The 12,808-nt window shown below is 47.2% G+C and overlaps 1 protein-coding gene across 1 annotated transcript; it reads right to left on the minus strand.

Annotated features, from left to right (window-relative positions):
• Positions 1-366: 366 nt before the first annotated feature.
• Positions 367-10,244, minus strand: LOC125944423 (uncharacterized transporter B0285.6-like). The gene is made up of 5 exons (XM_049664892.1): positions 10,100-10,244; positions 6,139-6,275; positions 3,513-3,662; positions 1,641-1,751; positions 367-375 (listed from the first exon to the last, which is right to left on the minus strand). The coding sequence occupies exons 1-5, from the start codon at positions 10,203-10,205 to the stop codon at positions 367-369; spliced, it is 513 nt and encodes a 170-aa protein (XP_049520849.1). The 5' UTR covers positions 10,206-10,244.
• Positions 10,245-12,808: the final 2,564 nt, after the last annotated feature.

The following is a 12,808-nucleotide window of genomic DNA, read 5'->3' on the forward strand; positions in this document are numbered from 1 at the left end:
ACAGGTCAGTGAAATAACATGCCTGGGTGCTACGGATAAAATTAACAAAAACAAAAAATGCGTAGGAAATCTAGACATCGCGACCGACCGAGACAGCAACGAAGTGCCGCAAAATTATTCCTAATCGACAATGAATAGAAACACGAAATTAGTTTAGGTTTACAAGTGATAACCTGTCAAGGATAAAAGTAAAAAAAAATACAGAGAAACTTATGAAAGTGACAAAGCAACTATAATATCGAATTCACATATCTCGTGTTTTCCAACCAGGATACTTGATAGGTGCCATTCCTTTACGTAACCAAAGCCTGTTGTAGAATTACTGCAACTTTGAATAAATGTGCATTTAAGGGTTTCTCTTTGACGTCAGTCCACCTACACCATTGGCGAATGAATAGACGCAAGCTAAGACGAAGGCAACAAGGGAAGAAACACGAAGGACGCGCGCTACTAGCAACTAAATTACATTTTCAGAAGGTAAAAAAGAAAAAAAAATTCGGGGTTTTACGTGCCAAAACTACAATCTGATTATGAGGCATGCACGCCGTAGTGGGGGACTCCGGAATAATTTTACCCGACTGGGGTTCTTTAACGTGCCTCTAAAGCACGGTTCGCGGGCGTTTCAGCATTTCGCCCCCGTCGAACTGGGGCCGCCATGGCCGGGATTTGATCCCACGACCTCGTGCTTAGCAGCGTAACGGAGGACACGAACACATATAAAATAAACGGCAAAGTGTTCAGAATGATCCAGGCCCGTCATAGTTCCAGAATGATCCTGGACACACATTCACTAAGCACTTCGTGTGCTAGACCGATTTCGTATAAGAACAGGGGTCGAGGAATAGCGATAGCAGACACACCATTAGCAGAGGCACGTGGCCAGTTGTAAACAGTTCGCATATGAGCAAAAATGATCGGGAATTCAGCCCCTGATACGCAACATCGAAACTCCATGAAAGCAATCTCATCACCGCATTTTTAACGAAGTTGATACTCACTGCGCAATGTGGCAGAAGTGTTGCTGACACTACAGTGCTCAGCGATCGCTCTGCTAATGTCAAATACTTCCATCGGATCACTCAAATGGGGTCTCATTCTTCTCCCAAGAATCTTAATTAATTTTGTATGAACATGAACATCCATCCTGCCTGAGTTTCCGATTTTTGCCCTCGTCAAAGTCCGCACCATTTATTCTTACGCCAATATGACCCTCTTAGCCCGTCAACATATGTAATAATACGTGTTGTTGGTCTAGGCTAAATGTACTGTTGAATTGACCTCTTTAGTATTATATGGTATCTGAATGCAAGGCATATCGTAAGCTGCTGAAATGATATGAAAAAAAAGGCATGCATACGTGTAACAGAATATGATATGTCTTACAAATTTTTTTCTTCGTCAATTTTTACTAAGGCAAGGTGATGAAGTGGTGAGATGCTGCTTTTTTTTTGTGTTCTTTTTCGCAATGTTAAGCTACCTCAGCGTCTTGCTTTTGCAGCGTTATATGTTTTTGTAATGAAACCTATAATGAAAACCTCTAATGAAAAAGGTGCTTAGAACAGTTCGCAAGAAATAATGCGTTATAGAAGATCGCTGGTATACAAAGAGCAAAGTTCGCTGCATTCGAAACAAGCGTGTACCTGCAATCCAAAGCGGCTGCAAATCTTGAAGCTTATCCTCGGTACCAGGCTACCAGTCATGTGCACAGCCGTCAGGAAAACCAGGAGAGCGGTCATCTCGATGCACTTGCTCTGCGTCAATCCATGGAAGAGAGTTTGCACGAAGATGGTGACCTTAAACTACGAGTGCATGGTTTAAGTGAGCAGTGGTCTAACAGGAGAAGCGCCTCAGCCTGTAACTTCCCTCCTGAGAGTTCCAGCCAAAGAGCTGCTCTCGGGCTTCCTTTATTTGGCCACAATTTATCACTTCCTCTGCAATAGCAACTCAGAGAACCAGCTCCTCTTTGCTCTGAAGCTAAGTCATAGCTTGATAAGCAAATGTTGCACCACAACAGGAGAATTGGAAGGATTCTGTCGCATATCTTGTCCAAGAATATCGGACATGGCCCCTTGCACAATTGGTTGAACTTAACCGCAATACACAAACGTAAATCATATGGCGGCGTTTTCAAAAATTGCATTACATGACGTCAGACAATTTCCAACTAGACTTTATTAGCGAAGTCAAGAAAACCCCTGAATTTAGGGTACTCCCTTTTAAAAATATGGGCATTTACGGCGCTTATTCGGCACGTGGTGTGATAGCAGTGCATCGGTCCTAACCAAAACACTGCTATCGAAGTGTTAAGTGTCAACCAAGATCCGTAAATGTGCATGGTATTAGAAGGAAGTACCCTAACTTCTGGGTTTTACGTGCGAAAACCACGATCTGATTATGAGGCATGTCACAGTGGGGGACTGCGGAATAATTTTCTCCACCTGGTGTTCTATAACGTGCACCCAATGCATGGTAGACTAGAGTTTTTGGATTTCGCCCCCATTTAGATGCAATCGCCGCGGCCGGGATTTGATCGTGCGACCTCGTGTTTAGCAGCGCAATGCCAAAGCCACTAGGCAACCACGAGGGGTAGGAAGTGCCTTCTTGACTTCGCTATTTGAAGCTTGCCTAAGGGGCAATGTCCAAAATTCCAGGGTATGACTGCGACTGGATCTCGGCGCGATGGCAATACTAAAATACTACGCTAGCGCACTAAGAATTTAGCCCCCTAAGTTCGCATTATTCTAGTCACTCAATAAATATCAAGGAACGGAGCACGTTGATTTTTAGTAACGACCGTATGAACCTAACAGAGAATGAGGCCAAGAAAAGCATTAAAGATAGAAAATGTTCTTTATTTGAAAAGTTGAAATGATTACCATTAAATTAGCGGTATGCTTCATATCTTTAACGAAGGGAAGAGAAAATAAATGAAAAGACAGCTTGGCGGTTATATTTTACGCATTCAAAAAGCCAACGTTCGGTTTCGCCTCACGCGAATGGCCTAGCTTGGCCTAGGCTACGATATCGGCACGACCTGGGCAATTGAGTGAGTCGAAACCGGACGTCAGCTTTTCAAACGCGTGCAAGATAGCGGCCAAGGGCCGCTATCTTGCACGCGTTCTTGCACGCGTCGCCTGTGGGAACCGAACGCGCAACATCTGCATGACGCGTACGATGCTCTATCTATTGAGCTATACGGCCACCGATGTTTCTCCGTCCACTTTATTAGGCATTTGCCTTCGTGTACGAAGCCTAACCCTGAAGCAGCTCCCGTACAGCAATGGCGGCGAATTCTGACCATCCAGTCAACCACCGACATCACGTGATCTATCCTTCATGCGGCCGTTACTAAAAATTGTGCCTTTACACTTCCCTACTTCACCTCGCTGACGTCAATCACGTGCCATCAGATTCCAATAATCAGTTTTTGTCACTGCGTGCACCGTGGCGACAGAGCTGTTTCGGGCTAAAACTCGCTGACCACAGATTGAGTTTTCGGAGAATGTGCTTACTTCGAAGAAGTAGGTTGCTGTCTCGTCGGCGCTCATGATTTGTAGCGCCGGCAAAGTTACGACAGGAGCGAAAGCCGCCACACAGTGAGGAACCGATGACGTGAGCCACCAGCACAGCGGCAGCAGTACGGAGTACAGGCAGAGGCTCGACTGCGAAAAGTGTAGGCCCAGCCTGTCAGATTGCCCATGCTCCTGTTCACACCTTCAGAGCCGAAAAAAAAAAAAAGACCTAGTCACACGATAACTTTTCAAGCGGAGCTTGTATTGGCTCACAAGTTTCAGTGGCGTTGTAGTCACGCAAAAACTGACGTGTGGCCCATACCCGCATTGGATATGTGGGTATGAGCCAGGGATATGCGGTTATGAGCCAGGGACAAGAAAGAAAGAAGGAAAGAAAGAAAGAGCAGGTGCGGAAGAAGCTGTGCCGGCGCCGGATCACGTGACGCGCGCGACCAATCAGGGTCATTTGGTGTGTCGTGGGGAGAGAAAGGGGAGGAAAGGGGGTTGGCGCCCCGCCTGCTTACAGAAAAAAAACACAGAAAAAAAAAGAACAAATTTGGAGGAAGCTTAAGCTTCGTCTTTAAGAGTAGAACGCGATAGCATTATCGGGACCCGTTCGCATCGCATCGTTCGCAACCGGCAAGTAGGCTTCATTCACTGCAACACCGAACGTGGGAAATCCAGCTTACAAAGACCAAGCTTACACCGACCCCCTTAAACTCGGCTTCACTTTTAAACAGAAATTCATTGGTGGGAAGACGTTCTTCCAGGGGCAATATAAGTCATCTTATATTAAAATGTGAGGACCCTAGGACCTTTTTCATTATTTTATTAATGGTTTGCTATTGCCCCGATGCGCGCGCGTGTCACAAACGTATTTGGCAGGGCAAGTCCCAATTTGACCTGCCGTAAGGAGCCTACATGCAAGTTTTCATGTAGGCTCCCTAACCTGCCTTAGGGAGCCTACATGCAAGCGCTGTTTTAGGGTGGTGACAACTTCCAAAATTACGAGCGCTATTTACCGCCAAATTTGGTGAGTAGCCATTTTGATTCCCAATTTCGCTAGAAGTCGCGGCGCATCCCTGCATTCTTTTTGTCACGCTCTGATGTACCCGTTTTGGCACGCGATCTAATAAATGTCTTTAATTTAGTTTTGCACCAATGCGCACACGAAATCTGCATACATCTTTAATATAGTAGTTGCCTTTTCCTTTTATTTTAACACATCAAACTTCTTTTTCCATAGCATACAAAGCAACAAGTTATAAGGCACAGTGGCGTGCTCCTGGTAGTGTTTTCTCACGCCAAGAATGTGAACTGCATTATACATTGTCGTTGCCTTCCACTTGTAGACACTATATAAGGGGTGTTTTTCGAAGGGTGCTGTAATAAAAACTGTCCTTACAAGCCTGTTTAACTAAAACGTAGACGTGCCATACACTGCTCTCAGACACGCTATGGGTCTCTGGCTGATGAGGCCAAAGTTTATTTTAAAAATTGAATTAGTTTCACGGCAGTAATGGGTGCGGGAAACGTGGTCTGTCATCTGGTCTTTTCGCCATTTTGATTCCCACATGCTATATTTGGCGGAAAATTTTACCCGCCAATTTAGCTGGCGGCCACAAGTGCCCTTACAAAGGTTGTCGCCACCCTAAAACAGCGCTTGCATGTAGGCTCCCTAACCTGCCTAGGGTGCCAGCGCCATCTGGATAAGATTTTCGCAAGTAGGCTACGCGAGTGAGCCAGTGTTCTTATGGTAGAAATGCTGGCAAAAGAGGTCTGTGTTTGAGTTTCCTCGTAACAGAATTTTGTTTTCTCGTACATTGAAATAACAGTCCGACGCCACCGTGTCTGTATAGTTGTGCTTAAGTTGTACTTCACCATTTTTCTGACGTATTTCACTGTGAGAAAGTCAATTTTTGTGCACTAACACCTTGCACCACAACGAAGGGCCTGCCTGGTCGGGGTGGTTCGGAATGACTTTCTCCTGCACTAACAGTTTGCGGATGCGGTGGTTGCGGACGATTTTTTTCCGCCACGGACGCCGACATCCACGCTGACACCGACGCCGGATTTTCTGCGACACGGGGACCTTAACGCTATCGCGTTAAAACAGAACCCTTGTTTGAATTTGTACGAGAATTTGAATAAACACATCGAAAGTGACTGAGATCTTCTTTCGAAGATTTCCATAGATGACGAAACCTACATGGTGCTATGTGTATGACCATGAAGCCAAGAATGTTTTGAGCCCCTTGAAAGCGCTTTCTTCATCAAGACGGGGAAAATGCGACAAGAGCGTATTTTGTCTCTCGGGGATCAGTCGACGTTTCCCGTGCCACCATATTAATCGGACCGAGCTCCCTGTGACCTTTTTCTATCTTTTCAAAGAATAAATTTAAATGCCCTGCCCTGCCCTGCCCTGCCCTGCCCGGCCTTGCCTTACCTTGCCTTGCCTTGCCTGCTTGCCTGCCTGCCTGCCTGTTCCGTCATTTCATTAGACAAAAATTACGAAATGCACTCTAGCAAGTGAGAACGGGAGGAACTTAAGCGTAGTGCAGAAGGACTAAGAGTTTTCCCGAGGTCTGCACCTTGAGCTTGCATGTGAAATGGGTAGTTTACTCACCGGCGTTCCATAGATAATTAACGGTGCCAAGTAGATGGGCATCATGAGGCCGACGCAGTGTCGCGTTTGGGTCTCAGAAGGCTTCCGAGGCCGGAAATGAGTCCCGGCGAAGCCTTGAAAGGATGATCGCCCGCCGCCTGCGCACGCATCGTTCGCCAGACCATGACGCCAGCAACAAAGTGGTTCATCTTACAGCCTCCACTACCATTCGATCTTGTAACGGCTATCGCAATATGGCCTAGCATATCATCATCATCATCATCATCATCATCATCATCATCATCATCACATTTATCAGTCTAGTTATGTACTTCTCAGAATGAGGATTTCTTCCGGAAATCCCCACTGACCCACGTATATTGTAAACCGAATCCCCATCCTGTGTCCGCAAATTTTGTGATCCCGCAAATTCAGTTAATTCTCGCCATTGGTGAATGAGTTTTTCTTCAGCTGGCATTGATTGAATTGTAGGAAATCCACCAGACGTCGGTACAACACGCTCCACTTCTCAGCTAAAACAGATCCATGCACGCTTCCTCAAACTCAAGCTGAAACCTCTGTCTCATAATGTATGCGACGCCGTCCTCAAGCCTCCTTTCGCAGCCTTCACTCATCACACTGTTTACACAGACTCGCAGGCCTCCATAAAGGCCTGCGCCCGGCTGGACTCGCGCAATGGTGCTGTTCACTCAATACACCGGGCGATCCGAATCGCCGACGAGGCTGGCCACACTGTCCGCCTCGCATGGGTACCAGGTCACGCTGGGGTCGCTGGCAACCGAATGGCCGACTCTCTGGCAAGGGAGCTTCTTTCCTGCCCCTCAGAGACGCGTCCACAAGTGCCTGACGACCCATACCCCATCGACCCGGACACGGTCCTGGCGGAGGCGAAGGTTGCTCGAAGGGCCGCGCTCCGGAACATCCTCCCGGAAAATCCTACGCCCCTGCCGGGGATGTTTACCCGTGCTGAAGCCACACGCCTGCGACGCATCGTCACGGAGACAGCAGTGACACCAGCCCGCCGCGCCATGATGCGCCTCCAGACCTGGCAATCAGCCACTTGCCGCTATAATGGTACGCTTATCACTTTGCGTTCCGGTCGCACGCTCGCGATAACAGCAGCGAGCGTGCCGCCCCCAAGAAACTTCCGTTCAAGTGCCTTATCAGTCTGCTACGCGGGAAGAAAAAGCACGTTCCCAAGTTGTTTCAGTGTGCGGAAAGTCTCTTTTTACGTTTTCAAATAAAAGAATGACGCATAATGCCTCAAGGCTAATACTTACATTTTTTTTTGTGTGTAACTCACTGGAAACTACAGTGTACTTGTACTACTATGGTTATGTATATAGAGGGTAAAAGTGTTGCAAATATGAGGGCTTATGTGTTAACGCATGGTTGCTTTTTTTTTTTTGCCAGTGATATTCAGCAGCTACGTCAGTGGGCAAAATGGGAAGCCGTGCAGGGCCTATGTTTGTAATCAGTGAAACGGTCTATAGTCTTGTCCGCTTTAAGTAACCTGTCTCGGTTGCTTAGCGGCTATGGCGTGGCGCTGCTAAGCACAAGGTCGTGGTTTCGATTCCCTGGCGCCCGCATTTCCATGTGGGCGATATGCAAGAAAAAAATACTCGTGTATGTTTTTGTTTAGGGGCTCGTTAAGGAACTCCGGTCAAGTGGCCAAATTTAATCCGCAGTCCCCCACTATTACGGCCTGCCTCATAAACATGTCGTGGTTCTGACACGTAAAAACACCAGAAATGTTTTGTCCCCTACAAGTTATTTCTTTCGTTGCAAGCGTCAGGGCTGTTGCAGTAAAGCGATATTCACTTTTCAAGGGTACCGATAAACTGCCGTTCATGACTGGGAAGTGTCTGCCAAATGCGCTTCAAACCCTTGTCGATGCGAAAGCGTCAAATGGCTCATTGAGCGAGAAAGCACAGGGCCGGTATTTTGTAGCGATGCCTTTCCGGTGCTAATGCCCTTTCGCGCTTATCGCGCTTTGTCAGTGGTCAGGGCCGCGATTTTGTAGCGATGCCTTATGACTTATTTGGAATAGTCTTATCATCCATCCGCTCACGGCCGGCTGATCCCGTTGATAACGCGAGCGGACCGTCGGTCTGACCACTGACAAAGCGCGATAAGCGCGAAAAGGAATTATTACTTTAAAGGCATCGCTACAAAATACCGGCCCAGAGCGACGATCCGCTCGCGTTATCAACGGGATCAGCCGGCCGTGAGCGGTGGATGATAAGACTAGTATAGAATAAGTCATAAGGCATCGCTACAAAATACCGGCCCAGGCGTCTAAAGCCGCGAAATGGCACCCAAATTCCCATTGGCTGCGAAGCCATTTTTTTTTTCCACCTCAGAGCCATGTTGAAAGTACCTCTGCGCAGCCGCAGTCTCCGGCGGCGGCGGCGCGCGCCCGGCCTGAAAGTTGCAACGTGGACTTTCTAGGGCCGCCACCGTCGACTTGCTTTCGCAAGCAGCAAAAAAAAAAAAAAAAAAAAAAAAAAAGCAAGCGCTTTAGGAGAGGATACGACGGAGGAAAGAGTAGATGGTGGTACATTTACTATACAGGGACTTTAGTTGGCACCGCAGGCTGCTGCTGCTGCTTGCTGGCTAGCTCGTACCGCTACGGTATACATTACCCGCAGCCCAAAACTCAAGGACCGCTCAGCGGCGTTCAATCGGACATTAACGCTTTCGCATTCGCAACTCATAAGAAGTGCTTAGCGGTCATCAGATTTTTTTTTTCATCTGCAGGTTTCCTTGTTTCGATGGGGGTTCGCTTATCTGTGATGTACAATAGCTGGGCGTGAAGTTAATTTTGTCTTGAAGCACCAAGGCAAGGCAATGGCATACTATGTTCCACTTTTCTCCTCTGAACTCCGAAGAATTTGAAGTGCTAGAACTCTGAAGTGCTGGAATTTTATGCGATGAGCTTTAGAGTCATAATGACAGCTACTGTTTCGAAATGCAGTCGATTTATTCAGTATAAGAGAACGAGAAATCAATGGTTTCACATTGCTTTGATGGAGAACGGCAGAGACGTAATACTGTAAAGCCGTATAACTTCGCGGCGATAATTATTCACGAATCGGTAACTCTGGGCCCATATTCGTGGCTACTAAACTTCGTGACTTCAGGATTGGGCCGTACGACTCACTTGGGCCGCTAAGCTCCATCGAGTTTCTTTTTTTTAACCATTTCGTTCATCAAGTTTACCATTTTCAACCAGTTTCTTACTTCGGTACGCTGACAAAATCGCGACCCAGCTGAAGCAATTGTCAAAGATGACGAAGCGTCGCTAACGGCCTCACTGCATGACGAAGCCCACCGCACGCCACCAGGTTCATCCAAGTATCGTATAACTATGACAACGTAAGCTTGTCCATCCAAGTAGATCGAATGCGCCACGGTTCAGGGGTACAACTCGTAAGCCGGTGAAATAAATTTGAGTTTCCAGCAGAGTGCCCATGTTTTCCTTCCCTAAAATATCACGCGCACCCTTAAATTTCGCGACATTTTCCAATCGCGCATTCCAGCGTAAACTAAAGGCGCGCGAAAATAAAAGCGTGAGTCTATTCTCTCGGCGGCCGGGCCAATTTCTGAAACAAATTTCTCCCGACGCTCACCTCATACTGGCGTTCGGAAGTCACGTGAGAAACTGCCGGGAAGACCTGCCTGCAGGTGTGCACGAAATCATGCAGGTGTGCCCTAACCTAATCTTACCTAACCTTACCTAATTTAGTCTAACATAGCCTAGCCTAACCTAACCTAACCTTCCGAGAGCCAATAAGAGGTGAGTGCCGGCTGAAAGTCGTTTCATAAATTCTGCCGGCTGCCGGGAGAATAGACAATGCCAAAATAAAAGGGTTTTGCAGTACGCGCCCCTCAGTGCCAACGGGTTCTAAGCAGAGCGTTGCTACATGGCATGTTCTCGTGTAGATCATGTAGTACTCACTGCAGACGCTGAAGAAGCGCGATGGCGCTTGCTTGCCGTCATCGGGGCTACCGTGGCTGACTGCACCGCGGACGCTAAACGCCGAGCGGCCCTTTATGGGCCTCATCCTTTTCTGCGGTCTCTGGGAGACTCGCCTGCGGAGGTTCAGAGGGCAATCGCCCACTAGCGCGTACTGGTGGTGTCGTCGGCTCCCTCTCGTTGTCGTGAGGAATGCGAGGACGTAAGGAAATGGCGGCCTCGCGAGGGCGGAGATTTTTTTCTTCTTCTGGCGACGATAGTTGCGATGACGATGATTTTGTCTAAAAATGGCGCAACCCCACTGCGGAGGATCGGTGGTATTACGAGAAGAAAGAAAAGCGCAAAATAAAAATAGAAAGAAAAATGCATTCGTAAATTGAGTAAAGGAGCGCGTAATTGCAGTCGCCAGCACTGCAAAAAAAAAAGGAATGAGAAATAAATGAAACTAAAGAAGAGCAGCGAAGGGGTATGGTGACGGTGACAAGAACCTTTATTGATCCTGATAAACTGGCCAGGGGGAGCTGGTATGGTGTGCCACATATCTTTAGCTCAATCATTATATTTTGGCTTTTTTCTGTAATTTGAATTTTGTAATTCTATAAAGAACTAAATCGTGGAGATATGGTGGAGAAATAATCCCTTTTCACGAACGCGTGCACTGTCTCAAAAACGAACCAAATGTACAGATTGTCTTTATCGGTTTAAATAAACATACACGCAAGGAATGCGCCAACAAAAATGCTTTCGAACTTCTTTATTTCAGTAGAAGGCCTAAAAAATGTAGTTTGAAAAATACCGAAAAAAAAAGCAGGAAGTTTGCTTAACGGCAGTACTAATAAAGACCACTGAAGAACTTCATACTGCTAAGGCTTGCTAATAAGTTGTGTTTATTGCACTAAAATAGAGCAAAACTGTAGCTTTGAAGAATGCTCGTATAATTAACTTGTCTTCTACTGCTATAAAGTCGGCTTCCGAGTGGTTCACTTTAAAGCAGCGAATAGTGCGCAGTGCCATCGAGTGCTTCTCTTCCGATCACAGGAGGATTGTTTTGAGCACACTAAGCACCCCGTGTTGTCTTATGACATTTAGCAGTTAGCGAAATGGGCTTGGGGAAGCGGCGCACGACAAGAGAGAGAGAGAGAGAGAGAGAATAACTTTTATTGATTGTCCAGGACTGGATCAGGGGTGGGCAAGGTTTGCAGTCCCTTACCTCCCCTCTCAGCCATCGACCAGGAGCCCCTGCTCCAATTGGCGGCGGCCTCAGCCATCCGGACAGCCCGGGACTGAGTCCCGCCGCTCAGTCCCACTGCTCCGCTGTAGTTATTATTTTTCTGGCTTTGTCTGTGGTGATGATTGCAGGGCAGGTCCACAGTATGTCTTGAGGTCCGTCCTTGCTGTGCAGTTTTAATATCTCGCTGTGTAGTTCTGGGTAGTAGTGGCTATACACGCGGCATAAAGGAAGGTCGACTGGCACAAGAGAAGAGAAATAGCGGGGGACCCTCAGCCGGCCTGAAGGCAGGAGGGGCCATGCGCTCAAAAATACGACGACGCTCGAGCAAATGTTGATGATAGTTCTTTTTTCTACACGCGGACACGATCCTGGGGGACCTAGCCCTTCATAGCTTCGCTGTAAAAAATCATAAGAAAAATAAACGATAAGAAAGATAGCCTTTCGTGTTCTCCGCTAGCGATCAACGTTTTTTTTTTTTTTTCTGGCTAGTCTGGATTCACTTAGCAGCGCTCTTTAGTTTCCAGTTTATCCGGCATTTCCGTTTAAGCGAGTTTAGTTCACCCGGAGTCCACTTACTCTCACACATGTGGCGCTAATAGAAATAAAATCAGACCTGTGAAATATGTAATCGACACTTTTGCCCCCGTGCTGGCGTTTATTTTTAATTTTTGTATTTCGACTGTTGTGTTTAAAAAAAAAAGAATGCATATAGCCTGTGTAATAGCAAAACAAGAAAGATGATATGGAAAACATCGCTATTTATCGGTCAATTCTTACAGCATTTTCAACGGACTAATAAAAAATAAATAACTGCTAATGGTGGCTGTCGAAAATGTGATGTCAGTGCCTCTGCCAAACATGCACCAGTTTGTCCTAAATGTACTTTACGTTTATGGCGCGTCGCAAGAGCGTGGTGCGCCATGATCTCGGAGACCGCGCAGCTTGGCGTATATACTGCGCGATGTCGCCGCTCGTCCATCGGTGAGCGTAACGCGATGTGCCATGAGCTTTTCTTTCGTTTTTCCGGGGTTTTACATGCCAAAACCACGCTTTGACCATTAGGAACGCCGTATTGGGGCACTCCAGATCAATGTTGACCACCATGGTTCAAGGCCGCTTTGGCATTTCGCCCCCATCTAAATGCGGCCGCCACGGCCAGGATTTGAGACTGAGGACTCGGCGCTTAACAGCGAAACGCCTTGGCCACTAAGCAACCACGTCAGTTGACCACGAAGGCGATGGAAAGTCGCGCACTTTATACGTAGCCTTGGCTGTTACGAGGAAAGTACTGAAGAATGTGGAACGATCCTGGAGATAGTCTATCTAGCAAAGCGCCCTAAACGCGAGCTGTCGCGAAGAAAGAAGACGAGAACGTGACACGGAACGCACGCTCCAAACTTCTCAACGAGCTAAAGACGGCTTCGGCACGGCAGGAGTATGCGTGCCATCGGGGTCAGAGT

This window comes from Dermacentor silvarum, chromosome 3 (genome assembly GCF_013339745.2).
Source record: "Dermacentor silvarum isolate Dsil-2018 chromosome 3, BIME_Dsil_1.4, whole genome shotgun sequence".
NCBI classification, from domain to species: Eukaryota; Metazoa; Arthropoda; class Arachnida; order Ixodida; family Ixodidae; genus Dermacentor; species Dermacentor silvarum.

What these genes read in the sequence shown, in the direction of transcription:
- LOC125944423 (XM_049664892.1), bottom strand. Translation starts at nt 10,205, where the DNA reads ATGAGGCCCATAAAGGGCCGCTCGGCGTTTAGCGTCCGCGGTGCAGTC. An exon ending in TAATTATCTATGGAACGCCG is followed by an intron (nt 3,663 to 6,138) that starts GTGAGTAAACTA and finishes CACTTTTCGCAG; the next exon opens with TCGAGCCTCTGCCTGTACTC. An exon ending in CAGCAACCTACTTCTTCGAA is followed by an intron (nt 1,752 to 3,512) that starts GTAAGCACATTC and finishes GGATTGACGCAG; the next exon opens with AGCAAGTGCATCGAGATGAC.